Raw genomic sequence first — 27,972 nt, 5'->3', positions numbered from 1 at the left:
GAGGAGGGATGGAGAGAGTAAGAGTGAGACTGAGTGTGAGAGTGGAAAGTGGGAAAATGAGATTTAGTGTGTTGGGTGTGGGGGTGTTAATGGGAGTGTGAATATGTGCATGAAGATGTGTAATTGTGTGTGTGTGTGTGTGTGTGTGTGTGTGTGTGTGATGAAGTGTCTGGGTAGGAGAAAGGAGCATCTCCGTGGCAACCACACCTCCCATTGATCCCTCTAAGAATAGTATTTATTAATAACCTACCACCCATTTCCCCATTTCTAACATCTAACATCTACAGTTACTTTTGAATAAAGTATGCTGCAAAGATAATGTGCTCAGTGAATCAGGAACAATCACAGATTCACATCCCGGCATATTTGTCGGGTCATCTCAAGTGTACTTTTGCTTGTCTGTTTCCCTGGTTTTGTGTGTATGTGTGTGTTTGTGTTTGAGAGACTGTGTGTGAGCCAGCCTGTTTCATTCTTCCAACTGGATTATTTTAATCCCATTTTCTTCCTGCAATTTCTCATTCTCCCTTTCCCTCACTTCCTCCCACACTCTCTGCCCCTTTGCCCCCTTCTTCCTCCATCGCTTCCCCCTGCACCCTCCCCACCAATCTATCTGTCTTTCCCTCTCTCTCTCTCATCTCTGTCTCCATACTCAGAGCTGTTTCTTCCATAGGGCTGTGATTCACTTGGCAGGCTCTCGAGATAAACATGTTGTGGTGGACAGACGCCTGCGTCCTGGTCCGGAGGAGCAGGATGAGAGGACAGACTGACGTGGGTGGGCCCTGCCCTGGTCAGCGTCAGTATGAGCAGCCGCGTGCAGCGCCAGCCCCTCGGCCAGATGGTCCGAAGCCGAGCTCTCGCCACCGTTCATCAAGCGCACCAGCTCGCTTCGTCTTGCCTTGCCATGGCCCCTAGCATCATGTCACAGTGGAACTAGAGAAAATTAGCACCTAATTATAGGCTCCTCTCTGTGAAGAATGGTACTGCTGGTGCTGCTGGTGGTGGCGCGTGTGTGTGTCAGTGTGTGGAGACTGGGTGGTTGACTCACTGTGGGATGAAGACCTGGTAGCACTAAACCAGACCACACATGCAGAAGACACAAGTGAATGCACAAACACACATGCATGAAAACACACACTGCACATAAGCAGAGGCTTAACCACCTTTGTTTATGGTTTATTTGTGACTCAGCAGGGTCTGCCCTCCCCCCCATAAAGACACCACAACAGCATCCACTTGTGTCCTGTCTCTGATCCAACAGGATTAATTACACACACAATGGAAATAGATGCCTCTGGTTTCTACACTCCACAGGCTCCCTTGTGGTGAGGAAGCTGTAGTTAATCTTCACTGGGAACAATGGAAATTTTGTTCTGGTTTGTTTGCTTGAGACATGGTTAGAGGAGAGAGTGTGACTGTGCTGCCATCTTGTGATTAGATTTGGATAAGTTCAGCCATGACAGTTTGATTATTGCTCTATTACTGTAAAAGGAAATGTCCTACAATCATTGAAATTAGGCCAATCGTCAAAAAGGGGGTTTCTAATATGATTCTGCTTGTCTTCCAATATGAAGAGTAGAGAGACTGAAAATCTCATAACTTTAACTCTTCTAGATACACAACAAATATTCTGCTGAGAGCATTCGTGATGAAGCGCCAACATCCTGACAGTTGCTCATGGGGGAAAAAATTCAGCAGGGGTCAGAAAATAGCTATATGATGAAACTATGACAATCTAAGAGGTAAGAGATGCCTCCTGCTGCTTCCTGTTCCCCCACAACAAGAGGTAGCCAGGGGTCTGTCAGCATCATAAAAAACGAAAAGAAATCCAGTCACAGTCTGGCAAGTTACCAGTTAAATCTTTATTAGGTCTGCAAAGACTTACCAAAAATAGGTTAATATAACAAAAAAATGTCATTCTCTCATTCTTTAAGCATACAAAACCATATAATATCACACTTTAATACTGTTGACTACTGCAGCTTCTCTTAACATTCACATATTAAGCCTTTTGTTTACTACACAACAGAAAGGGAAAGGAAAAAGGGTAAGTGTGGCTTTTTGGACCAGTCAAAACGCTCAACAAAAAAGACTTGGAAGACTTCTACACCACACGGTTCCTCTTAGATCACTCTGAATGTGGATATATTGTGAATATATTGTGAAACTTTGGCACAATTTATATTGCTTGCAATCCTGTCTTCCAGAAGAGTATACGGAGATGTCCTTGCGGGTTTTAGTGAATATTGACTATGCTGTAATCCATTCAAGAGCAGGGATCAGTGTTAGGGGGACTTTGGTTGGTATATGCATGTGTTTGTGTAGGTGGGTGGGTTGGGGTTGGGAAGTGGAGGGGCACGGGCTGCATCTGGATACAGTTCATTCAGGGCACAACCACTTTATAGGGGCTCCCGGGGACGCTGTCGTCACCCCATTTGACGATGACGGTGTAGTTGCCCTTGTCCTTGACAGTGTAGGTAACATTGTAGAGCTTGTTGCCCATATGCTTGACATACACCTCCTCGCAGGGCGCCCGGGGTCCGTGCACACCCACCATGAGCATGTTGGTACCTGGAACAGCAAGGAGAGAGAGCACAGGATTTAACAATCATGCTATAGTAAGACCGTGCATGTGTGTGTTTAACAGTGTAGGCGTAAACCACAGTGCCTGCGGTGTCTGCGTGTGGGTGTGTTCATGTTTGTGCTATATGCATATATGATTAGCTGTCTGTGAATATGCATATGCATTTGACTTTGTCACTGTGTGGGCGCCCATCTCACCTGCTTTGCTGCAGTCAACAGTGAAGTTGTTTTTCTGGCCCACTGAAGCCTTCGACAGCCCGGGGCCACGACAAACCACCTTGCTGGCATCGGACGTTAGTTTGGTCGAGGTGGAGGAAGAAGAGGAGCTGTAGGCCCCGCCCACCTTGGAGGTCTTGGTAACCGTTTCCACCAGGACAGAGGAAGTCTCATGGAGGCTGTGTCCTCCTGACAGCCGAGCACCTGAGGGGGAGGGAGATGGAGCGAGAGAGAGTGAGACGTTATCTAATGCCATTATGGCTCAGTCCAGGCATTACATAACATACCGTCTTAACAAAAGATATGAGTGAAGCATAGCTGCTGCTGCTACAGGGAAACTTTGCCACAGAAGAGGGCAAGGAAAAGGGCACGTGCTCCACCAGGACAACATTCCACACCACTTTTAAATGAAGTAAAGTTTGAGAACTCCAAAAACTTTTTTTTCTTTTCAAGTTCTGAAAGTGTTTTTATGTTACATTAATAAAAAAAAGGTATTTCTATGCACTAAGGAGTGACAGAACCACTTTGCTGCAGTGCCAGAGGAAGACAACTTTTATGTAACACGTACATACAACAATATGAGAGAGGATGACATAACATTTCCCTGACTTCTAAACTTTTTAAGCGAGGAACACTTGTTTCATAACGTCAGCATGCTTGTCATCAGAGATCCACAGATCAGATGGGAATATCAGCATCAAGCACACCTGTGATTCTGGCTTTGAAAGGGCTGCCCACAATGTGCTGTGGCCCGCCGTATTTGATAGTGATGAGATAGTTGCCAGGTGCCATGGGTGTATAGGTGACCTTGTAGCCCTCGGGACACTCCTGACAGTCCATCTTGACTTTGGATGGTCCATCGATGTTGACTGACAGAGCCCCTGAGCCTGCATTACAAGTGTTGACCACAAACTCTGAGGGTACACCTGAGAGAGAGAGGAGAATGTAGAGGGACACCAAACAGATGGTGAGGGGCCTGCTCATTTGCAACGCGTCATGTAACAAGGTTACCTAATAACAATTTATACAACATTAAAAAACAAGGGGAATTATGAAGTAGTATTATGCAAAAGGATCAACAGATGCAATAAATTTCTGTGTGTAGTGTGTGATATATACCTGTGGTTCCTCCCTGTAGCCCGGGGCCATGTGCGGTCACCATGCCTGGGTCACCGATCTGCCCTGGCTCTCCCACTCGCACATTAAAGGGGCTGCCAGGAATGTGGCACCCATTGAACTTGACGTCTATGGAGTGAATGCCGTTCTCCCGTGGGATGAAGCGGATTGCGCTCTTGTCTGAGAACACAAGTGGAGGAGTTATTCATGTTTATCTGTAAGTGGTGCTAGTCAATATAAAGTTTTGTGACACCTCAATTCTGTATGATGTTCCAAATTGAAGCTGCACATACCGCTGTCAAGCTCGGTGACGTAGCACTCCTCAGAAGAGCCAGAGGGGGTGTGAACCTTGGCGTCGACCACACCACGAGCCCCATTGCGCTGAACCATGAAGGATGCTTCCTGATTTACCCTCAAATCCTTCTCCTGCAAATTAGGGAACAACACAATCGGGATCTGTGAGTGTGTTGTGTGTGTGTGTGTGTGTGTGTGCGCGCGCGTGTGACTGAGTGCATGTGTGTGTGCACTGTGAGCACATAGAAAATGTGTGAGTCATTGTGCCTGAATGAGAATAGATCGAGCAGATGAGTGTGAGAGGGAGAAAAGGTCAGAGTTTACAGCGAGGCGTTTAGTGTTTTTTGCCCCACAGGGGAATGAGCAGTCCTAGTAGTCATAAGAGGTAGCGTGACATTTTAAATGTTGGTCTGATATTTCGTTTCACCTGGCATCTAGTGAAAGAAAAAGCATTTGAAGTGCAATTTTAGTTAACCAAAAAGATTATTTTAGCTTTGCTGACAGTCATTATGGAAACTGTGATGGCCAATGAATGTTTTTGGGATGAAAAACAAGCATCTGTGAGGTAAGAAGACTAATAATTAAACTGTCATAAGTGTTTTAAAAAGAGTCATTATGACTTTTTTCTCTCTTTCATCCTCTCACTCTCAAACACGCTCACTTTGACTAGTTGGCTGGCAACACATTTGAACAGTTTGCTTTGCCCAACATTAGTGAGAGGACAGTTAATCCCACTCCCTCATCACTGCCCAGCATTACACTGTTATAGTCTTGGATACGGCTCCTCCACTGGCATCCAGTTACACTTCAAGGGCAAAGTGCTATGAGCAACCTCACACCTTATGTGCAATGCTCTATTCAACATGTTTAAAAGGTTGGATATTATTATTTGTCTATAATTCTGTTTTATTTTGTGGAACAAATTGAGTTGACTTCATCTCTACCTGCTAATGCAAAGGGATTCTGGCTGTGAGTTGCAGATATGCAAGTCTGTGTTTTTGCTTGCAAGCATGCATGTGGCCGCGTGTATGTCTCTGTGCACGTGTTTGTGATTGTGTGTCTGATCTCACCTGAAGGCTTGTGACAGTGAGCCTGCGGGCCTCATCTGACAGTGTAGCAATTGGAACAATGAATGGGCTGTCAGGGATGTGCTCGTTGTTGAACTTGATTGACACCTCATAGTCACCTAGGGAAACAGGCAGGTTATTTTCTTGAGTCGAGATCTTGGAAATCAATTGAACAGGGAAGGAGGACAGTTAAGTCGGTGACAGTAAAGCAGTTTGGAGACAAGTGAGCCACAATGACGACACTTTTGTGGGCAATAAAGCTGTACCTGGCTCTTTCACTATGTAGGAGACTCCGCAAGATCCATCCCTCCGGTCCTCAAAGGAGATTTCAGCCTTGCTGGGCCCTTCTACAGCAATGGACAGCCCGCCAGCACCAGCCTCTCTAGTCCAGATACTAAACTCAGCTAGAGAGGGAGAAAGAGATTAGAAAATGCATCATATTCCACAGTTTCAGAATACAACAAGACCCTCTGACATTTCTTGTGAATAGTCTATGTCTGTACTATAATGTAATGTTGTATTATTTTTTTTTTTAATATAATGGTCATATGAACTTACTAGGTGCTCCAGCCACTCCCCTCTCCAGGCCAGTGCCTCCTGCACGGACCTTATGTGCTCCTCCCTCTCCCATGGGCCCCACTGTGAACTGGAACGGGCTTCCAGGGACGTGCTGCCCTCTGTACTTGACGTTGACAGTGTGAGGACCCATCTCCTGGGGGATAAAGCGCACGCTGTAGGTGCTGTTCCCTCCATCCACAATATCAGCGTCCATTGTCTTCCCACTGGGGCTCGTCACCTGGGCTGTCATGGTCTGAGAGCCACCCTCAACTGGATGAAACAAGGCAGCATATGAGACTTGCTTAGACACACCATCACAGATGTTGCTCACAGATGTTTGTACAGAAAATATAACAGAAAGGATGTTTTTGGTCAATACAAAAAAAGCATGATAACAAAATAAATATCTCTCATATTATTATTATTATTATTATCATTATTGTTGTTATTATTCGTAGTCGTAGTAGTAGTCATAGTAGTAGCAGTAATAGTAGTAGTCAATATCTATTAGTTAGTATACACTTTTTTGCCAAAGGAGGAACTCATTGTACTATGAATACAATAATGTCATGAGTGCAATCCATTATCTGGGCAGTGCCATACTCTACCTATTAAGCTACAAAATCACACTGTTTATACTGTTTCAGCAATTGATATGAGTGCTGCTCTCACCCTCAGGCCTGGGAGTGATGCCAGCGAAGCTGCTGAGGCTCTCTCTACCCAAGAAATCTCCAAACACATCTCTGAAGGGGCTTCCTCCACCTCCCACCTGGGTGCTCTCCTCCACTCGTACCTCCCTCTTGGTCTCTCCTCCGCGGGTTTTGCTGATCTCTGTGCGCTCTGTGCGGGTGTATGTGTGGCTGCTGCGGGTGAATGTCCTGGTCAGCCTCTCCTGAGCCGAAACCATCTGGAACCAATTTCCTAAAGGGAGGAGACACCAGTGAGAATACTGCAGCTCTCTGTAATCTGATTTATTTTAATACTAAAGGTGATTAAAGATGGCTGACAGATGCCCTCCGAACACTGCTGACTGTGTGCTGTCCTGACCTGGGATCTTGAGGTTAAGGCCACATGTGCTGCCCACTGAGGCAATGGAAGATGCCTGCCTCTTCCTGGTAATGCTTTCTTTGATCCTTCCTTCTCCGGTCACCTTCACTGTGAAAGGACTTCCTGTGGGGCAAGAAATCATATTAAATCCCTGTTATTTTCACCAGTGGTGCAAAAGCCTTTTGCAAAAGCACCCCTTCTTGGCAGCAAATGCAAAAAGATTTTCTTAATAAATATTACAACAAACAAATTGCCAAGCTCTGGGCTCTGACCTGGGATGTGCTTTTCAGCAAACTTGATGTTGACAGTGTAGTTTCCAGGCTCTGTTGGACAGTAAGTCACTCTGCACGTCCCATCCTCAACATCCTCACAGTTGATATCCACTTTACTCGGACCCTCAATTGACAATGCTAGACCTCCATAACCTAAGGGAAAGAGAGGAGCAGAGCAAAGTGAGGAGTTGTTTGTTGGCTCTGCATAGTTTGCTGCTGTGCTTGCTGTAAAAAAGCTGTTTCCTCAGCTTACCCGCATTCCTGGTATCTACAAAGAACTCAGCCATTTCAAACGTGTGTGCCTCCACCAGGCCTTTTCCGAAAGCCTTCACTCTGCTGGCCTCGCCGATCTCTGATTGGCCAACCATGATCTTGAAAGGGCTGTTGGCCACATGCACACCGTTCTTCCTCACGCTCACCTCATGCTCACCGACTTCCTTAGGAGTGAAAGAGATACCTGAAGAAGAAAGGAAGATAGAAAGACGAAAAATAAATGAGGAAGAGCAAAGTGCATGGGAAAGATAAATTTAAAAGCCTTTGATGGATCCAAGGAAAGCCTGCTGTCTTTGTTCTACTCTACTTCTGTGCTGCTGCGTGTCTGGCAGGCCAATCTAAAATATCTCACCGAGGTGTCTGTTGGGCAGCCTCTTGAGCAGGCAGGGTTCCTCGTTGCCTGATGGTGCTCTGATACTGGCAGTCAGGGAACTCAGATCAGTCTCTGCAATCTTCAGGGAGACGTCAGCCGCTGTACCCACGTTCAACTGGGACGTCCTGGTTATGGAGTCATCCCCTTGACATAAAAAGAGTGTTTTAGATGTTGGGCTACCCTTCAAAGCTTTATTTATGAAACAATAACCATTTACAGAAGTGTAAATGCATCTGTATGTCTACAGAGGTTGATTTCCTCACCAGTGATCTTAGCAGTGAAAGGACTGCCAGGAATGTGCTTGTTGTCGAACTTTACGATGATGTTGTAGTCTCCGGGAGCAGTGGGCAGGTAGGACACAGTGCAGGTACCATCTTTGTTGTCCTTGCAGGTGATCTCTGCCTTGGAGGGACCCTCCACTGCCAGTGAGAGACCACCTGAAAGATAAAGCAGAGGTCAAGGTTATGTTTTCCAATCATCTAGTATAGAATAGTGTGTGAAGTGAAAATGCATTATGGCAAGCATTGGAAAAGTAACCTATTTTACCTTCCCCTGCGTTCTTGGTGACCACAGTGAAAGTGGCAGCCTTGTTGACCATGCCGTAACTCAGACCTGGACCATAAGCAGTCACAACTCCGCTGTTCATGGCATCCACAAAGAACTGCAGAGGGCTTCCTATGTGGGAAATAAGTATGGACAGTCAGTAATGAGACTTACAGCTGTGCCAATATGAGACAGCTTCTCTTACAAAATGATGTGTAACAAAAAGTTAAATAAATAATTCTTTAAAAAACAGGTAACTTAACGCTTATAATTATCATTTTCCCCCACACGGATGTGTAGAGAATTGGGAATGAAGTACATGGGGGTGTTTGCTGACCTGGGATGTGGTTGCCATCATATTTGATGTCCATCTCATGCAGGCCTCTCTCTGTGGGCTGGTACTTGACCGTGATGGTGCCATCCTTGTTGTCAGTGATATGGGGGCAGGCAGTTTTGCCTGAAGGCATTCGCACCTCACCTTGAGATGGCAACAGCAATGGTTAAATGTCACTGACCAAAAATATATATGTGTGTATGTGTCCATTACTCTGTGTGTGTGTGTGTGTGTGTGTGTGTGTGTGTGTGTGTGTGTATGTGTGCGTGTGTGCGTGTGTGATTGTGTCACCTGTGATTTCTCCTTGCTGTGGGGTGAAGGGGACGACCAGGTTCAGGGGGCGGAAGAGAGGATCCACACTATCGCGAGGAGCGACTGGCTCCTTTGTGGCCTGTGAACACAGAGAGAAGAGAAAATGTTGGTTACACAGATCTAAATACTTCGCTGTGCAATCTGCGCAGTAAAGTATATCTAGGATACAATTCTAACAATCCTTATGTGCTCACCACCACATTGAAGGGACTCTTGGGGATGTTCTGTCCTCCAAATCGGATGGTGATAACATATTTCCCAGGCTCAGGTGCTGTGTAGTAAATGTCAAAGGTCCCATCGTGATTCTCAACAACGTCCATGTCCAGCTCCACCCCTTCTGGAGTCAGCACCTTGCAAGTCACCTTGCCCTTCCCAGCAGCCTTGGCATCCACAGTAATGACTGTATCCTCAGAGGTCTGCAGCTTCTGGAGACTTGCTGTTAACAGGAGAGAGAGAGAGAGAGAGAAAGGATGGTTTAAGTCATAATAACTTGCATAAATATAGGGTATTGGCTGTGATTAAAGAGACATAGAAAGAAAAGCATGTTTACTCACACACGCCGTGGCCTCCAATTGACACTGTACAGAAGAAAAAACGTGATGATGAATATATGTATTAAAACTGCACATCTCCAATGCATTATATAATATAGTTTAATCAGATCAGCTGTATTATTGTGGCTTCCCTACCTGTGAGTAGACATTTGCTGGCATCTCCTGTGGGCAGGGACTGGATGCGGTATGGAGAATAGGGAATCTCATCTCCTCCATATTTAATGGTGATGGTGTAAGGGCCTGTAGAGTCTGGCACATAAGACACAGTGTAGGTGCCATCCCTGTTGTCCTGGATGGTGGCCTTCTTGGGCTTGCCCTCTGGATCCTGTCAGCATGGGATATCAAGAAAGAACGTTTCAAGAATCAAAAAGAAGAAGAATCAAAAATTATTTTGAACCCTAATGATTAATTACAGTCCAAAAGTGTTCAAAAGGATGGCGCTGAACCCACCAGAATCTGCACAGTAAGCAGTCCCTCTCCGGCGTCACGGGCATCAATGGTGAACTCAACTGGCAGGCTGGCAGGCACACCTTTGGTGTCTAGACCAGGGCCACTGGCACGCACCTTACTGGCATCATGCCCAGGCAGTGACATTACCTTGAATGGACTGTAAATGCAGAGAAAGACAGAACAAGAGTGTATTATCAAATTATCAGACCAAGTCTTGGAAAAATAATAGCTTTCTAAAGTTTCCCTTTCTTGAATCAACCAGGCAGATCACATTAGAACAGGCAGAGCACAACATCCAGGTGACAGATTTTTTTTTTTTTTTTTTTTTGACTCATACCTGTGTGGGATTTCCTGATCTGCGTATTTGACAGCTACAGTGTACGGACCGTCCTGGCCCGGGGTATAGTGAACTGTGTGGGTTCCATCACCATTGTTTTTAACACCAACTGGCTCTACAGCACCTGGAAATAAAATAGTTTGGAAATAATGATATACTGTTCAGCCAATTTGCTGATGCTTGGCAGTCTGAGTTTGCCTCGTGATGCCTCCTCACCTGATGGTCCATAGAGTTTGACATCCAGAGGAGCCTGTCCAGCCTGGGTGCAGTCAACCGTAAAGGTTTGGGGGATGTGGGCTCTCACTCCTTTGCCAAGGCCGGGACCAGAGCACTTCACCTTGCTGGGATCCACGGGATCCCTCACTGGGACACGGAATGGACTGCCAGGGATGGGGTGACCTCCATAGTTGATGTTGACGTCGTAGTCCCCAGGGGTGAAGGGGACGTACTCCACACTGCAGCTGCCATCTTTGTTGTCTTTGCAGGACATTTTGGCTTCTGAGGCACCCTCAATGGTCAGGCCCAGACCTCCTGTTCCAGCACCCCTGAGAGAGAAGCCAATATCACTATAAGTATATTTACATTTGAATAGGGCCGGGCGATATATTGAAATTATATCAATATTGTGTTACAAAAATAGATTTTGGATACTGTAATATGGTGATTTGGAAAAGGTACTGTCTTTTCCTGGCTGTAAAGGCTGCAGTACAATAAAGGGATGCATTTCTTTTAACTTATTATATTGTTCTAACTGCTCTGTTATTTGCCTCAACCTACTTGGTCATCATACCCTCTATACTATTTACTGGTATCTTGTGTATCAATATCTTATGAAAGCAACAACAGTCTCAACAATATTGAGGCACTCAGTCAAAGATATAATGATATTTAAATTTGTCAGAATCATCCAGGCCAGTATTTGAATTCATGAGCTTATTTGAATGGATTTAATCCCCTCAAACAGTTCTTGGATATTTTAAGCTTTAACCCCTAAACATACTGTTGCACAGTACCTGGTCTCCACAGTGAAGTGGTTAGGCTTGTTGGTGATTCCTCCCTCCAGACCTGGTCCATATGCACGGACACGGGTCGGGTCACATCCCTCCACCACTGACACTCTGAAGGGACTCTTAGGCACTGGCACGTCATCATACAGCACCTCAATCAGATGCATACCTGTGCACAAACACACGTGATTCAGGCTGCTGTCTGCGTCACGCTTGTCTGAGTGTTTTCAAAGTAGGCAAATATTTTCTGCTGTTGCCACTTGCTCTGAATTATGGGCAGACAAATTCCCTTTTAGGGAGATAAACATCTGTGTATTTATAAAGGATGCTGTCTAGAGTACAGAGGCTCCGCTGAATGTACAAGGTATTACATCTGTTCCCCATTCGTTATTCTGTTACAACATTTTTGTGACAGAGCCTTCTCAGTAGGCCTATATGCTAGATTCACAGCATCACTGGTATAATATTAGAGCATGTCTGGCGCTAGAGAACGGCTCTGTGATCTCTTTGCTTTGTGTTATAGGTCTCTATTAATATCCCCTGTCATTCCCCTCTTGCTCTACTGCTGTGTGCAGCACACATACCTGCCTGGTTAAGAGCTTCTGTTCCAGCACACACTCTATTTATAAAACAGAGCCTGTCTGCCTCTCTGCTCCCTGCCCCTCACATCATTGCTCCACTGCATCATTTTGTATTTATACCCCCTCTCTCTGTCTCTGTTTCCCCACTCTCTTGCTTTTGTCCCAAATAGTGCCCAACACAAACACCTGTTTGTGATTTCTTTCTGTCTGTCTGCACTCTTTCTGTTGGTCTGTCCGTAAAATTCTCCATTTATTTAAGGATTGTAAGTATTGTACTGTTTTGATATGGATCTCACAATATAATGTTATTATTGTTGTTTGATGTCTCACCCCTTTGATCCTTTGAATTATTAATTTAGGCAGTTAAACAGTCAATTGGTTGACTTAGCACTGAGTAAAATGAAAGAACATGATCATTTCCTTCATGCTCTTACCATCCTCAAATGCAGTGTACTCCACTCTGTAGGTACCATCTCCCTTGTCAGTGATGTGGGTGTCTGTGTTGGTGCCAGAGGGGTTGATAATGCGGATCTTCACATGATTTCCACCGGTCTTGCTGTGGACACGGGCATCCACGATGAAGTGGGTTGTAACCTCTCTAAGGACCCCTGGAAATGCACAAGCCCAAGAAATAAACTGATAGTTAAGAGAAACGTCCAGTGGACTCAGTCTTAGCATTAAGTTATTGCTGTTTATAACAAATTTATGAGTTTTTATGACTTTATGACTCTTAGGAAGTATGAAAAGACAGTATACAAATCTATTACAAGCCTACTAAAAATCAACACCTTTCAAGACAATTTCTCTGTTCAGTGTTCAATGTGTGGTCTTACCTCTGGGCTCCACCCCTGGTCCATAGACCTTCACCCCACTGGTGTCCACAGCAGGCTCCACCTGGATGACTTTGGGGAACTGTGGAATAACATGTCCACCATACTTGATGGTGATGGTGTGTGTGCCCTGAAAGGGTGGGATGTAGGTTACAGAGAAGGTGCCCTCTGCAGTTTTCTGGATGTGCACCTCAGCCTTAGCCCCGGTCTCTGACACAATCTCAATGGTGAGCTCAGCATCCCCTGCCCTGGTGCAGTCCACAGTGAATGTTGCTGGCTCCCCAGCCTTGGCCCTCTCCAGACCTGGCCCACTGGCCGTCACCTTGCTGGGGTCAAACGCTGGCCGGACTGCTGCCTTGAAAGGAGAACCAGGGATGTGCTGATCGGCAAACAGGATGTTGATGTTATAGTCCCCAGGCTCAGTGGGCAGGTAGGCTACTGAGCATGTGCCATCACCATTGTCCTGGCACTCAATCTTAGCCTCGCAAGGACCCTCCACAGTCAACCCCAGCCCACCTGCACCAGCTCCTTTGGTGTCAATAGTGAATGGAGCTGGTTTGCCCACTATGCCTCCTTGAAGACCTGGGCCAAAAGCTCTAACCTGTGGTGTAACAGGGATAGCAGTCAGTTTCTGAGACATGCTTTGGCTTCACTACATCTACAACATTCAAAACTATTAACTGTCCTTTCGCAAGTGTCAAATTTAGAAAGAATTTAGAGAAAACAACCACAAACCACTTCATGAACTTTTACCTTTGACGGATCGGCGGGCATCACCCCCTCTAAACCAAAGGGGCTTCCCATCACTGGATTGCCATCATAGCTGACATCAACCTTGTACTGTCCCTCCTCTGGGGGAATATATTTTACACTGTGAATGCCTTTGCCTTTGTCTGATTCCAGCTTGCATGGGATCTGTCGGCCAGAAGGTGAGGTCATCTTCACACCTACGTTGCCCTGCCCACCAGCACCCTGGGTGTTAACTGTGAACTCCTGGTCCTTTCCTACCTCCACCTCTGCAAGGCAAACAAACATAAAACACTTCAATTGACTCATAGTGCAGTTTTCAGTTAATGTGCAATACCATGTAGAATCATTACCACAACATTTACGCAATATTTTTTTACATAAACAGTGAAACAGTGTGTATAGCTTACTGGTGTCCAATCCCTCCACTTTGACCTTGTCAAGACTAAGAGCAGGAGCCACTGTAATGTTGAAGGGGCTCTTGGGAATGGGATCTCCTCCATGAGTTACTGAGATTGCCATGTTACCCTGAAAAGACAGCAGAAGCAGGAAGAATGAGTGGTGGGTGTGAATTGTGTATAATCTGCAAATCCCATTGTGGTGTTAATGGATTTGAGATTCAGAGAGTCCCACCTGTTGAAGAGCGGTGTACTTTACAGTGTAGGAGTAATCGTGGTTGTCGATAATCTCAAAGTCACGAACAGCCTCTCCAGGGCCGGATGGTGTGAAATGTACCTCAGGCTTGGCTTTGCCTGCTCCCTTGGTGTAGATGGTAAAGTGGGTTGGAGTGCCCACCTCCACTCCTGGAACATGCAAGCTTCTTGTGAGTGCTACTAGTAAGCGTAGATTATAATCATGTCTGTGACATTTCAAGTATCATGAGTATTGTTTTTTTGTTAGCATAAATTTGTTGCACTTGGGAATTAGAGTAGGATTCTCACCTGTCTTGTTGAGCCCGGGACCTTCGGCCCTCACCTTGCCAGCATCATGAGAAGGATCCACCTTGACTTTGAATGGACTGATGGGAATTTCCTTAGGTAAAAGGAATTTCCAGATCATGAGAGAATGGATTCACAAGGCAAAAAAATGTTATTCCAAAAGTTATGCAATGCAATCCATCAGCTTCCTCTACACTGGAAGCAGTGATCTTACCTGGTCAGCAAACAGCACCATGATGGTGTAGCGGCCTGCAGCAGGAGGAGTGTACTTGACAGTGAAGGTGTCATTGTCATTCTTGATGATGTCAAAGTCGATGTCTGCCTCAGCAGGGCCGATGACCCCTGGGGCACACTTGATTCCAATGCTGATGTCACCTACGGGTGGATAGCAATGAGCATATAGTTCATGAAGGTCATTCAAAATTAAATCAGCAGAACAAATATGGATGGTAGCTCAAGTGCCTTGATCTCTCTTTAAAGCACATTCTATAAATTTTAAATTGTTATACTCAACCCTGTCCTTTCGCCTTTAGTCACAAAGGCTATTCAGTTTTTTAGCTCACTTACAGTTTACTTTTTCCTTTATTTTTTCAGCGCTTTATTGTTTTATAAGTGCACAGTACTTATTTAATTTTAATCATATACAGACTCAACTCATCATTACTCTGAGTGTTTTTCCTCAGCCTACCCACACCATCTCTCACACACGTACCTTGGCCTGCCTCGCTGCAATCCACAGTGAAATAGGTTGGCTCATTGGCCTTGAGGCCTGTCTTCTCCACTCCAGGCCCATAGACCTTGACTTTCTCTGGATGACAGCCCTCTCCAACCAACACCTAACGAATACACACAGTACTTGAGACAGGAGCAGGTAGTTGAAGCAAAATGACTGCAAATCTCTCCACTTATCTGCATCTGGCGGAGTATTATTATATTTAATTCTAAGAGAGAGAAGATTTAGAGTGTGACAGGGGTGTTTGCATATGTGTGTATCTGTATGTTCTCACCCTGAAGGGGCTGTTGGGCACGTTAACCTCTCCCCAGGTAATAATGATGGTGTGTTTGATGGGCTTGACGGGAGTGTACACACACAGGAAGGTGCCGTCTCCTTTGTTAGTGATCTTGATGTCGATGGTGCAGCCCTCTGCATCCTGAGTGGATACAAATGCATGTCAGCTCCGGTGTGTACACTCTCATGCATTATAAATGACATGTTCCTATAAAAAAAAAAAAAAAAAAAAAAAACGTTTCATGGAATGTCTCGCTCTATACCTGTGCATAGATCTTGAGGTGACCCTTCCCAGCCAAGCGGGCATCAATGGTGAACTCAGTTGGTTTATTAACAATAACGCCAGTAGGCTCCAGGCCTGGACCATAGGCTTTCACCTGTAGCAGAAAACATTTAATTTCACATTAAATATTTTTATATATATTTTATTTTGAATATAGTGAAGAAAGAGCATAGTCACAATCTATTACATCCTTATATGCTGCAGAATACTGTTGTGACTGGGAATTACCTTCTCAGGGAAGACATCATTGGCTGCGGGGAGGATGTGAGCCATGAAGGGGCTGTCCTTAATGTCCTCATCATCACAGATGACATGGACAGCATAGTCACCAGGCTCAGTGGGCCAATAGCGTACATCGCAGGAACCATCACCCTTGTCATCACACTCTATTTTAGCCTGAGATGGACCCTCAATGGAGAAGCCTGAACAACAGAAACATAGATGCATTAAGATTTCAGATTTCCATCTAGAGTCTGTACTATTCTCCTCTTTTGGCTTGGCAATATTACTGGTAAACAGCCTACCCAGAGTTCCAACTTCGGTGCCGATGGCCTCTACCACAAAGTCAGCAGATTTGCCAACCATGCCAGTCTCCAGACCAGGACCCCAAGCCCTTACTTTCTGAAACCCTGCCTCCTCACTCACTTCCACCTCAAAGGGGCTGCAGCACATAAATAATACCCACATTAACACACAATATGACCTATTGTAATTATGCATGTACAATGTTAATGAACAGCTAAAGATAGCTGTAGTACAGTTTGGTTACTTCATTATTACCTAATAAGGATCTTACCTGCGTGGGATGGGCTGACCTCCCCAGGTGATGCTGATGGTGTATTTACCAGGCTTAAGGGGGTGATATTCACACTCATACACACCATCTCCTGCATCGCGCACTTTCACTGGTTCCTCTGCTCCACCTGAACATATGAATAATGTAATTACTATGAGCTCGCACTAAACTGAAAAGTTGTATCATGCATTTTGTATTGTGTTTTATCTATGCATGTCTAAATGTAACTCTGCAGATGAATAACACACAGAGGAAATTATATAAAACCTAGTAAGAATGCCAGAGTATGAATAAAAAATGAGACAGAAAGGAGAAGGCAGTCTCACTCACTTGGCCCTTTGACTGAGACTTTGAGTTCTCCACTGCCAGCTCCCTTGGTGAAAACTTTGAAGTCAGCCACCTCCTTTACTCTCACTCCTTTAGGCTGAAGGCCTCTGCCTGTAGCTCTGCAGGCATTGGGGTTTATGGCTGAAAGGTTAGAAACAACAACAAGAGTCAAACAGAGAATTATTTAACAAAGCTAAAGGCAACTACCAGTAGCCAGCAGTTGATTGCAATATCAGCAGCACAAACATGATTTTCAATTCAAATGAGTTTTCCTATAACAGCAAAAGATTGATTAACAGAACCTGGGCAAAAGACAAAAATGTGATTCTTCATGTAGCAGCTTATGCAAAAAAAAAAAAAAAAAAAAAAAAAAAAGAGCATTTAGGCAGCATCTGACAACATTTCTGTCACTCAGTCAAAAATGTTGACTGGAGGCATAAAGCAAACCTGCATTATGCAAATTTTGATGGGAAAAAATATAATCATGCCAACAGCACAAGCAAAAATATTTGACAGTGAGACATTTGAAAACCTAGCTTTAATGCAAACTGGGACAAACAATAAACGATTGGTTCAACACTGCATCTCATCTCTCACTGAGCATAACTAAACTAAAGTATCAAGCTGCAGTACATAAGAAGATGGAGCAGGCGACCAAGCATCGCATATAGCCATATATCTCAGGGGGAACCAGGGCACCCCAATCTTGGGAAGCACAAAGATGGGTTCTGCAGGGCATGGCATGGGGAGGGCGGGGGTTGAGGCCTGGCTAGCATGTCTGAGCATTGCAATGGGCACAGGCTCCTCCCAGCAGACCATACTAACTTGGGCGGCCAGGTTTAGGGGGCTGAGCCCCCTTCAAGCCTTTCGCTCCAGGAGGGGCACGCACTGACTGAGGGACTATCTGCACTGGGGCTCCCATGGGAGGAGCAACAGGTGGAGCTAGAAATGACAGATAGGCAGGGTTATGGTATAGTGTGGGGGGGTGTTCCCACCCAAACCAGAAAATGACGACGACTGTAGATTGTGTTGGTTAGATCATCCTGACACAAACAGCATACTAAAAATCTGATTTCTGTTAATGCAATTTGCAACACAGTAAGCCGGCTCACCTTCTGCGATATTGACAGTATAAGGACTCTTGGGGATCTCCTGGCCTGCAAACAGTATGTGGATGGTGTGGGGCCCCTCCATCAGGGGACGGTAGGTGCAACGGAAAACACTGTCACCCTTGTTCTCAAGGATGAGCTCTACTGTGTCCTTTTTTCCCTGAGGATCGACGATTACCACGCTCACGTCACCATTGCCAGCACCTGAGAGAATAACACTTTGATCAGTTATCACTGAGCCTTAAGCTCAGTGAACAAATGCCAATGACTTTCTACAAATCAACAAGCCTTTTCTCAGATCACATGCCAATTACGTGTGATTGAGCATGTCTGTATGTCCTCATGTTGACATGTTGTGTAAACATGCTGTATTCTCCGTGCTTACCAGCGGTGTAGATGTCAAAGTAGGTTGGTTTGTTAGCCACGTTGCCTGTAGCCTCCAGACCTGGTCCTCTGGCATGGACCTTGCTGGGATCGCCCATAGACTTTGCCACATTGACGGTGTAGGGGCTCTTGTCAATGTCCTGACCAGCAAACAGCACTTTCACCTGTTGGAGTAGGAAGTAAGTAAGATCATTTTAAGATTGCTTTAAGTAAACAGTAGAGTTGCTCACTATGTTGTACTGCGATAATTAAAGATTGTCACTTTTCTATGCATGAGAAATGACGGCAGTGGTTTCTTACCTTGTGGACCCCCTCGACTTTAGGCACATAGGTCACAGTGTAGGTTCTGTTTTTGTCCTTGTTGGGCTTAACCTTTGCCTGAAGAACAAGCAGACAGTTTTAGTGAGTGGTAGATAAAGCATTAGTTAATCAGGAGACTACAATTATCTGCTGTTTCATCTATCCGGTTTAACTTGCCTCCTCTTTGTGTCCCTCAGGATCCTCCACATAGACCAGGACTTCACCACTTCCTGCTTCCAAAGTCTCCACAGTGAACACAGCTGGCTTCAGTACCATGTTCCCGTGAGGCTCGATACCTAAGAATCAAAGACAGAGGCATAGATGAGCGTGTGTGATATGCTGGACAATTTCGGGGCAATGTAAAAGGGCAACACTTTTAGTAACAAAGTGAGACACAGTCAAAAATGTGTCAGAATATTTTCTGGTACATTCATACTCATATGAATGAATCTCTTATGGCCAGGGACCTACCAGGCCCATAGGCTTTGGCTTTGTGTGGGAAAAGCTGTTTGGGCTTGAGAGGAGCTCCAGGCTTAAGTTTTGCCTTGGGGAACTGAGACAGGTACGTCATCACTGAGTGTTCATCCACATCTGGGTCCACAATCTCCTCAGGAGCAATCACCTATAGTACAGATCAACAACAAGCATTCATTCAACATGGTCAGGCTTGTCTTTGTAAATGTCTAGTTACATTTTAGCTGTAAAATGTAATCAAAACAGAGGACAATTTTTCAGCACAACAAAAATGGAACACCAGCATGAAGTGTTAATCATATAAATCTGACTGCACAGAAAAGGCCTTTTTTATGTTTAAATTGATCATTTACACCATGGTCAAAGCTGACTCTATATAGAACTTTCCCGTATTAAGCACTGTGGAATGGCATTTAACAAGGATTAAATTTATTTATTGCCTCATGTGTACCTCCTCTCTCCCTACAAGCACTTGTTTGCCTGTCTATCACACAGTGGTGTAAAGCCGTGCTCCTCGCTGGTTATATTTAACCCCAGGACAGCAGGGTTAAGGATTGTTGCCCTCTATAAGCCAGCCAGGGGGATTTAGCCTGAGCCAGACCTCTCCCACATCTCCTTTACACCGCCTCGCCGGAATCCAGCCCCCAGGCCTGCAGAGGCATGACATACACCCCAGGCTATCTCACCAATGCTAAGCCTCATGGAGAACAGTTATAAACCCAGTGTCTTGGAAAAACAAGTAAACAGTCAGCATAAAGCATATTGCAATATTGAGACTGAGAGTCTTAGGACTGGAACTGTGCTCTTGCTCTGTTTGCAGTGTTATTCAGATGAGCCTAGGCATATTTACACCTCTGTTTCACTCGCTGGCTCTAAATGTGTGAAGAAATCTCACACCTACATAACTTCATGAATGCGCCAAGGAAAACTCCTACGCATTCACTTACTGAGAGCTACAATACAGTAACTGTAAAAATTAGAAATAAGGTGGATAGTAAATAATGTATGATACTGTGAGTACTGTGCATAATATCCATAATACATCACATACTGCCTCATTTTATCTCAGTGTTGCCTTGCAGGTGTATGTGCGTGAGTGTGTGCATTTTTGGTGCCTCTTGGTGCTTGATGAAAACTTGTAGGAGCAGCAGTTGGGTGGTGTTTAACATAGGAATATTTAGTGAGCGTAAGGCAAGTTGTCAATTACAGCAAAGTATTGTAATCCATTTTTTGAACACTCTCACACTGTGGCACCTGTTGTTGGCTGCACCTGCATGATCCTGTGAGGCAAGCATGGCACCTAACTAAGTTAAAATAATTTACAAACTCATTTTGAACCCGAGTCTACTATGCATCTTACCTGAGGCACCCCCAACCAGTCGTCAGCCTGTTGCATGGCCTCTCTGGCATTCTGCACAGGCTGATTTGGGTCCCACTCCGCCCAGTCAGGACACAAACCTAATGGAATGGAAATAGGGCTGTGAGTCAATTCTACATAGACAAATGCAGTCACAGCTATGGTGCTAGCTATAATAAGACCACTTGGCCTGTCACTGCTATCTCTGCAACACCTCCAGCTACAACATCGCATGACCCTCTAGTTACCAGCAGAGCTCTGCTCCTGTGAATTCAGAGTGGCTGACAATCGAGGACTCTCTCAGCAATGTATTCCTTACCCCAATGGGCGCTCTGGTACTTTCACTGAGGCTGAAGCTAAACACAAAGCTAAACTCCTCTGTGCTTCTAATGCCTAAATTGGATTAGTGCTGGCAATGGACTGAGACATTCACTCCACTGCCAACTCACTATGGTTTGCCTTGTGTGCCCAGGCATGCCATAGAATACCATTATCCAATTAATACAGACACAATGCTACAGTAGTAACAGTGAATTTGAGGCTGAGTTTACATCATTCAGCTACAAAGAAGCATGGCGTCTGTGATGGTATTCAGTGAGCAGTGCTGAACAGCAGACGATTGACTTTGCAAAGCCTTCAGCTAAGAGGGGTCAGGGTGGGCCTTCCAATGAAGTACATTAACTTACAAAATCATGCTTTTCGGTGGACAAGTGAAGTCAACTTTGGGATAAAACCTTAGTCTATCTTATTCACATTGCAACATCATTGTAATAAGGGGGGCATAAGCTATAGCTAGATAAGAATATAGTGAACCCAACACAGTAAAGGGGGTTGTGTAAGCTATCTGCCTCTCTCTTATACTCATCTTCATATTTATCTAAGCTGTTAAGGCAAACTGTTTCTTCCTTGCCTGTCAAATCACCTTGTTTTGGAATTTGAATTAAAAGGGGAAGAGAAAGCAGAAGTTTTATTAAGTCAGGATGTTTTCCTGGTATTGGTATTAACTGTGAGATGGCGATCCCGAGAAAAAACAGAACCTTGTATGGTCAGTGCTGAAGCACAGTGTTTGAAAGATGCTTCTCCTCAGATCAATGTCTCATATAAACATAGTTAAACACAGTGCTCCTCACTCCTCTTGGTACTCCTCTACTTCTATCTCTGTTAAGTAAAGCTAAGAGAAGACTCTATTATGGTTCAGGCTTGTGGGGGACACACTGACAAGCCTGCTTAAACTGGCAGGGTCTCAAAATGTAGCCTTGTGGTCCCCCGATCCGCAGCTTATGCCCCCTCCCTGTGACAGATCAGTCTGCATTTTGATGCAGTGCCAGGCATCCCCCTTGACAGAGGAGGAGGAATGGTGCCCAAATTTGGGGGTGTTGTGTAGCAGCAAGGCTATAAACATTAAAGCCAGGCTTGGCCTCTGGGCCAGAGACAGAGGGAGTGAGAGCTTCAGTCATTGTGGGACAGCTGGCAAGGACGTCCTGCGGCCATCAGCAGTCCCCATGCAACCCACTGACACTACCTGTTCTCCAGGGACGGATTACACTGCCTGACATCTGAATGTGGATGAGTGTGTGTTTGCGTGTATGTGTGTGCATATTCCAGAGTGTGTGAGAGATACATCGCACTCACTTTTAGATGAGGAGAGAAGGAGACAAATTCTCCAGAGAAGGTGCTATTGTATCAAGTGCCTTGACTGGCACATGCCTGAACCCGACTTCCATAGCAACCAAGGAAACTACCACATACAGTAATCCTTTAAATAAGCAACTATGACCCTCTCTGACCCTGTGTGTGCACAAATACCATTCAGTCGAAGGGCTCATCTGACACCACTATAAGCACCAAGACCTCAAGTGGGTTCCTACCTGGGGCACAGTTGTCGACGAGGGCTCCCAGAGCTTTGCCATCCCTCCAGTCCCGGTTGAAGTTGTTGATGGGCAGCTGGGGCACCTTGTTCTGTATCCAGCCCAACAAGCGCTGTTTGGGGGTCAGTTTCTTGGCCTCCTCATCATCCTCATCCTCCCACATGGGCATGGAGATGGAGTAGTGAAGGATGAGAGTCCAGATGAGACCCAGGATGAGCTTCAGGTTCCCATCAACAATGGCTTTACTATCTGTAGTGGGACAATAAAGACAACAGGAGGTGTAATGGTTAGCTGCTATTCTATATCTTCAGGCATCACTGACCAAAGCAAAATCAAAACTAAGCTACAATAAATTCATTACTAAGATCAACACAGTAGTGCAATACATCAAAATTTTCATCCCTTCCAACTTTGCAGAGTTGACCAGACTGTTCTGAGCAGAAATAGATGATGATGATTGATTGCTGGGAAGACATGAGTTTCATTCTCCCCACTTCTTCCCCTGAGCCCCCCCTTGTCCAGGCATCTGGCTGAGGACCCCTGACAATCTGTCATCCAGTCACAATTGGACTCTGCAGACAGTGACAGCTGAGCATATGTGGAAATGGGATCCTCTGCATAAACTCCACTTGGATTTAAATTGCATCCGAAGTGCTTTGAAAACTGGAATAAATCAAATACCATGGTATTTGATTTATGATATATTTAGACTGGATTCACCAATAATTAGCATGCAGTGCGCTACATTTTCATAGAAGACAGGATCATTCTCAAGGTGCCCATTATAAATCTACTATGATTTTGCTCATCTAATAAATCATATATTTCAATGTTGTCTCCCACTTGTCCAATACACTCCTGTGAAGGTGTAAGACTTGAATAGAGAAGGGATTTGATGCCAAGCTACAACATTGAGGCTATTTATCTTTTATCAGCAGCCTCTACTGGCAGGCAGCATTTGATGTGTCACTGTTTGACTGGCACAGGCAGGTGGCGCGGTGTGGCACAGTGTAGTTTTGATCCTGGCATCTCTTTGAAAACAACTGTGTAGTCAAACAGACATCTAACAAATAGTCTCTGATTACATGCTGTGTCACATGTGCAAATGGTCTGTGCAGATTTTTTTCAGTGTCCTTAGGTCACAATTATGTCAAGAAGCTTGTTGTGACCCAGTAGCGCTGTATGGAGGGAGAAGGTGCTGGGAAACAAAATGCATGCTTCTGTTATCATGACCTGTTTCTGTCAAAGCTGTCTGACCTACTGTGCCACTGTAGGGTTGCAAATCCAGATACAGTCCCAGACACACACATATGCATACTCCTGGGTATTAACTCCTACACAGACTCTTTGAAAGACACACTGTGCTTCCTTTGAGGTGGGATATGTGATTGTGCCCTTTGGCCCTAAGTGACACTACTCTAGGACAGGACCCTGGGACATTCCTAAGTCTTGAGCTTGCCACTGAGAGTTCTCCCTAGTGTCAGAACACACACACCCATACACATACATGATCACCTGTGTGACACACATTAGCCTTCACAGCCCCACGCTCAAAGCCTCGGCCACACTGGGAATTTCACTCAAGCGTGTGGGAGGGCCATTAGTCACCAAAACTGAAATCTGCTGTCAAAACTTTAATAACCATTCTCCTGTGTGAAATATGGGTCTGGGGTTGTCTAATGCTTGTATGATTACTAGTCATAACTCTTCAATCTACAGCATCAACTTTTCACATCATAATGCTTTTGGGATCTTGTCAATTTGAGGTGTTTTTGAGATGAGCCAGGCTCATTTCAACACACACACACCGCACTTCTAGTGACCCTCTGCATGTGACTCAGATTCCACAAAGCCACAACTTGTTAATGTATTTGGGGATCGGAGTGCAGACCTCAGCTATCTGTGCCACAGTCACAGATCCCAAATTAAACTTTGGATTAAAATAGCTCTCCTCATATACCCCATAAAGGCTGAGCACACACAGGGGGTTAATCTTCCCCTGTACCATTTCTTGAGAATTTTGTCTGATCTATCTCCATTGTTGATGGGTGTGGAGAGCTACATGCTGTCAACATAGAGACCATGCCGTTCACTCTGACCCCTGGCCTGACAGACAGGAGTGTGTGTCTGTGTGTGTGTGTGTGTGTGTTTGTGTGGGTTTCTGTGAGTGCTGTGCTCATGCATTACAGTGTGTCATTCCCATTAGCACAGTCCTAGTGAATTTCCAGGCCATAGGTTACCCAACCACTGCAGTGGGAATAAGCTCATGCATACAATGGACCCAGCAGGCCTTGGTCCTGGAAGAGTCCAGTGATCTCACCTCTGCTGTAAGAGTTTCCAATGAGACTCCAACTCCAGCACAGGGTGCCTGATCACTCCAGGGTGCCAGCCCAGAGTGGTACAGTACCAGTGTGGCGGTTATGAGATGTGTTTGTGTTTATAAAGAAATAGGCGCTGTCTACATTGATCAAGAGTATGAAATGGTTGTAATTAATCAGACTAACTTTAAAGCAGAGGGCCTTTTTATCATCTTGTGTACTTGAAATTCTTATTAAAATTATTAATGAACTGCCTTGACACTGATTGCATTTCTCTATGTAATAACAACACGGGTTGGCCTAGATACCTTAACATACTTGTTTCCCTTAAGAAACCCTTTAAATCCCCAAACTAACTTACCTATTGAGACCAGTTTGATATGCTCTCTGTCCAGGAACTCCAGAGCCACAGAAACATTTTCCAGTTTCATCTGTCGGAAGTTCGGTCTGGTGTGGTGCTTTCTGTACATTTTCTTCTGGCTCAGCACTTCCAGGAGTGAAATGAGCTTCAGCCCATCACTAAAATCCCGCTGCAGGTCGGTGATGTTCTTGTTGACGCACTTGAGGTGCTCGTTGCACCACCTGGTGAAGGTGTTCTGCTGGATCTTCTTCCATGGCGCGTCCTCGGCGAGGTCCTTTTCCGTGGCGGGCATCTCGTCGTCCTCCTCTTCTCCAAAGTCAGTGGCCTGATAGTACTGTGGAGGCAGCTGGTCGTCGGGGTAGTTATTGCTCATCATGATGGTGTTTTCCGTGTCCACTTTTATACCGCGGTTACACCAAGGTGTTGAATTGTGTGCTCGGCAGCGCAAAAAACTTTAGCAGGTTGATGGCAAGCGCGCTCTCGCGGAGAAAAGTTCAAACTTGGAGGAGTTTAAAAAGTAGACTGGCGACTTTTCGGATGTACTTGCGAAGAAGCCGCTTCTGTCAGGACAGTGATGGATTAAATTATCCGATTTACAATGTGCAAGGCAGTTGGTCCTCCGTGTCTTTTTTTTAATTGGCAGTCTCTTGACAAATGTTGTCGTCGCTTTCTAATGGATGGCCCGGAGAAGAATGGCGCTTTTTGAAAAATGGAGTTTCCTGGCAGGTGAGCTGGAGCAGTTTTACGCACAGTTCAGTGGAGTTGAGTTTGAGCGTGTGTTAAACTTTGAGGCAGAGGGAGGCAAGAGATGGGTTTATAAAGGATCCCGGGCCACGTCACACAGTCACTGTAATCATAGACTATTTGTAAATCCGCAGGGATAACGGGAACGGGGATTGGTTTACGGGGAGGATGGGGTAGTGATTGGTCAGACCCCATGCAGCGCAACAGTTGCGGCACCGCTGCTTATTTTTAGGTGCTCCTATTTGGGTGGTTGGGGGCTGTGACTCCTCGCTAGTTGTAAATGTGTGTCATGTTCAGGGTCCAAGAGGCTGAACAATTGAGCTAATAAAAGAAAGTGAGAGAAGAAAGTTGATCTATAATGTGAACTGTCAAAAAGTGCACATTAACACGCTTATTGACCTCGCCAAGGCCTTGAGGGGAGACATGTCAAATCATGAGGTCAGCCTGATAAAGATGAAGCAACTGCAACTGCATTACGTGTGTTTCGCAGTTATCTGCCACCTCTGAGCGAAATATGCTTGCATATTCCATTTAGGGTCTAAATGGAAAGACACTTTACAAGCCAACACAGAGTGCTAGGCCGTGATTCCTTGAATTTGTAAGAGCTTGTTCAGGTTTTGATGTATATCATCTTTTATACAGATCATTAAGCAGTGACATTGCCCATTTCTATAGTCTCAATAAGTCTACAGAAATGTTTTCACTTATGCCACCCACCATGTCTAAGGTCAATTCCCCTTCATTTCATTAAGTTCAAATGATGATGGTCCTCATTCGTAATAATTTCTGTACACACTACATATAAGAATCTTTAGTAAAAGAGGAAGAGGCAGTTGACCTCTTGAATTGAGTTGACATCAAATTGACCTTAACATTCTTCACTTAACAGTCGAAGCAATTACCAATCACAAAATGACTGCAGTTCTTTTATGCTGTAGCCAAGGATATGTAAATACAGTGAAATGGGTGTAACAGAAAACAGTCAGCAAGCTAGGCAGAAACAGCAAATTTTATCAGGATTTGTGTGTGTTTTCAGGTTCAGAGACTGTCATGGTGGGAGTGTTGTGACTCAGCAGTCAGTGACATGGTAGTGACACCAGACTCCAATACCATCCTTGACAAAGTAGTGGGAGGTAAGAATAACTGTGACACATGCGGAGGGCATGCTTAGGATACTCGTTCTCTGACTGGACACAGATAGGGGTCCCCTTGTTGATCTCAGACCACGTAATAAGATATTCTATAAGCGCTTTTTGGCATGGATCATTTCCCACCCGTATGATGGCATCCGAGCAGCAATTCCACATACAGACCATATGTAACAACTTACTATTTATTGGGGTGTTACAGAAGAGCAAGTCAGCTTCATACTGACTTGAATCATGGGTCAGAATATCAAAGGTGAAGGGGAATAAAATAACATTTAATAATTCACTGATCCCTGGTGTATGGCAGTTCAGTGATAGAAAATATAAGAGTGACTAACTCCCTAAAGCTAAAAATACACAAAAATGCATCTCACTCAGAAACTGTTCACTCATAGGACTTGTTTGAGCTTTGACTCTCAAATCTTATTGCAGTGATCACAAAACACAAAAATGCCCATAGCTGTGTGAGTGTTAATACCTTTTTCAGTTATTATTTCCCCATTAGTTAGTTTGTTTATCTATCAGCAGGTTTTTGAAAAAACCTAAGAATGGATTTCCTTGAAATTTGGTGGACAGATAGAGCTTGGGCCTAGGGGCCAAGATCCTAACCTGGGATTTCCGACACGAGACAGCCATAGCTATATAAATATATCATCGCCGTCCTTTGAAAAACACTTCTCTGCAGTTTTGGTGATTTTCATGTTCTTACTTAATTTGACAACTCACGCTGACATTTTGGAGATAAGTGATTTTCACTGACGATATATCGATATGAGACTTGATTCCAAATTCAAAGGTATGTTTTCAGAATCAAGTAATCAATTTAACTTAAACTTTTTTAGTGATTGTGTGTTTGTGTAACAGTATGTAGGCAAAATGTTCAGCTGTGGCAGAGGGTGTGTTCTCCAAGTGGCTTTTATTTCTGCATGGAGCTGCACACATTTATTGTATGAGTTTTAATCATTAATAAGTTGTCCTTGAAAGCATGGCAGACCATTAAGCACTTTCTCCAGTAATGCTACCTTTAGACAATTAACTACACTTGAACTCAGTAAACTATGAGTC

General features: G+C 44.7%; 1 protein-coding gene across 3 annotated transcripts; it reads right to left on the bottom strand.

Moving 5' to 3' along the window:
* Positions 1 to 1,829: 1,829 nt before the first annotated feature.
* On the bottom strand, positions 1,830 to 25,634 carry LOC115360435 (filamin-C-like). Of its 3 annotated transcripts, XM_030053354.1 has the most exons (47): positions 25,016 to 25,634; positions 22,337 to 22,585; positions 20,472 to 20,569; positions 19,109 to 19,259; positions 18,815 to 18,933; positions 18,638 to 18,715; positions 18,339 to 18,501; positions 17,957 to 18,157; positions 17,670 to 17,786; positions 16,848 to 16,985; positions 16,518 to 16,644; positions 16,246 to 16,382; positions 15,950 to 16,143; positions 15,702 to 15,815; positions 15,437 to 15,580; positions 15,142 to 15,265; positions 14,644 to 14,804; positions 14,433 to 14,523; positions 14,125 to 14,294; positions 13,902 to 14,019; positions 13,498 to 13,760; positions 12,748 to 13,345; positions 12,349 to 12,522; positions 11,340 to 11,502; positions 10,543 to 10,871; positions 10,327 to 10,450; positions 9,990 to 10,146; positions 9,675 to 9,864; positions 9,540 to 9,563; positions 9,180 to 9,421; positions 8,965 to 9,064; positions 8,677 to 8,817; positions 8,343 to 8,471; positions 8,060 to 8,233; positions 7,776 to 7,940; positions 7,404 to 7,607; positions 7,151 to 7,303; positions 6,879 to 7,001; positions 6,504 to 6,752; positions 5,832 to 6,101; positions 5,540 to 5,677; positions 5,277 to 5,392; positions 4,206 to 4,338; positions 3,916 to 4,092; positions 3,504 to 3,722; positions 2,779 to 3,000; positions 1,830 to 2,568 (listed from the first exon to the last, which is right to left on the bottom strand). In XM_030053354.1, exons 1-47 carry the CDS (start codon positions 25,389 to 25,391, stop codon positions 2,381 to 2,383), a joined length of 8,235 nt encoding a protein of 2,744 aa, XP_029909214.1. In that variant the 5' UTR covers positions 25,392 to 25,634; the 3' UTR covers positions 1,830 to 2,380. The 3 variants fall into 3 exon arrangements, with proteins under 3 accessions (XP_029909214.1, XP_029909215.1, XP_029909216.1); XM_030053355.1 differs by lacking the exon at positions 17,670 to 17,786; XM_030053356.1 differs by lacking the exons at positions 22,337 to 22,585; positions 25,016 to 25,634 and adding an exon at positions 20,717 to 20,812.
* Positions 25,635 to 27,972: the final 2,338 nt, after the last annotated feature.

Source organism: Myripristis murdjan, chromosome 6, assembly GCF_902150065.1.
Source record: "Myripristis murdjan chromosome 6, fMyrMur1.1, whole genome shotgun sequence".
NCBI classification, from domain to species: Eukaryota; Metazoa; Chordata; class Actinopteri; order Holocentriformes; family Holocentridae; genus Myripristis; species Myripristis murdjan.
Note: the sequence above shows the minus strand (reverse complement) of the source record. Positions and strands in the feature narration are given on the sequence as shown.

Coding starts and splice junctions, on each gene's coding strand:
- LOC115360435 (XM_030053354.1), bottom strand. CDS start 25,391: ATGATGAGCAATAACTACCCCGACGACCAGCTGCCTCCACAGTACTAT. Junction 18,716..18,814: donor CTGAGGGACACAAAGAGGAG/GCAAGTTAAACC, acceptor CTTGTTCTTCAG/GCAAAGGTTAAGCCCAACAA. Junction 6,102..6,503: donor CATCACTCCCAGGCCTGAGG/GTGAGAGCAGCA, acceptor TGTTTCATCCAG/TTGAGGGTGGCTCTCAGACC.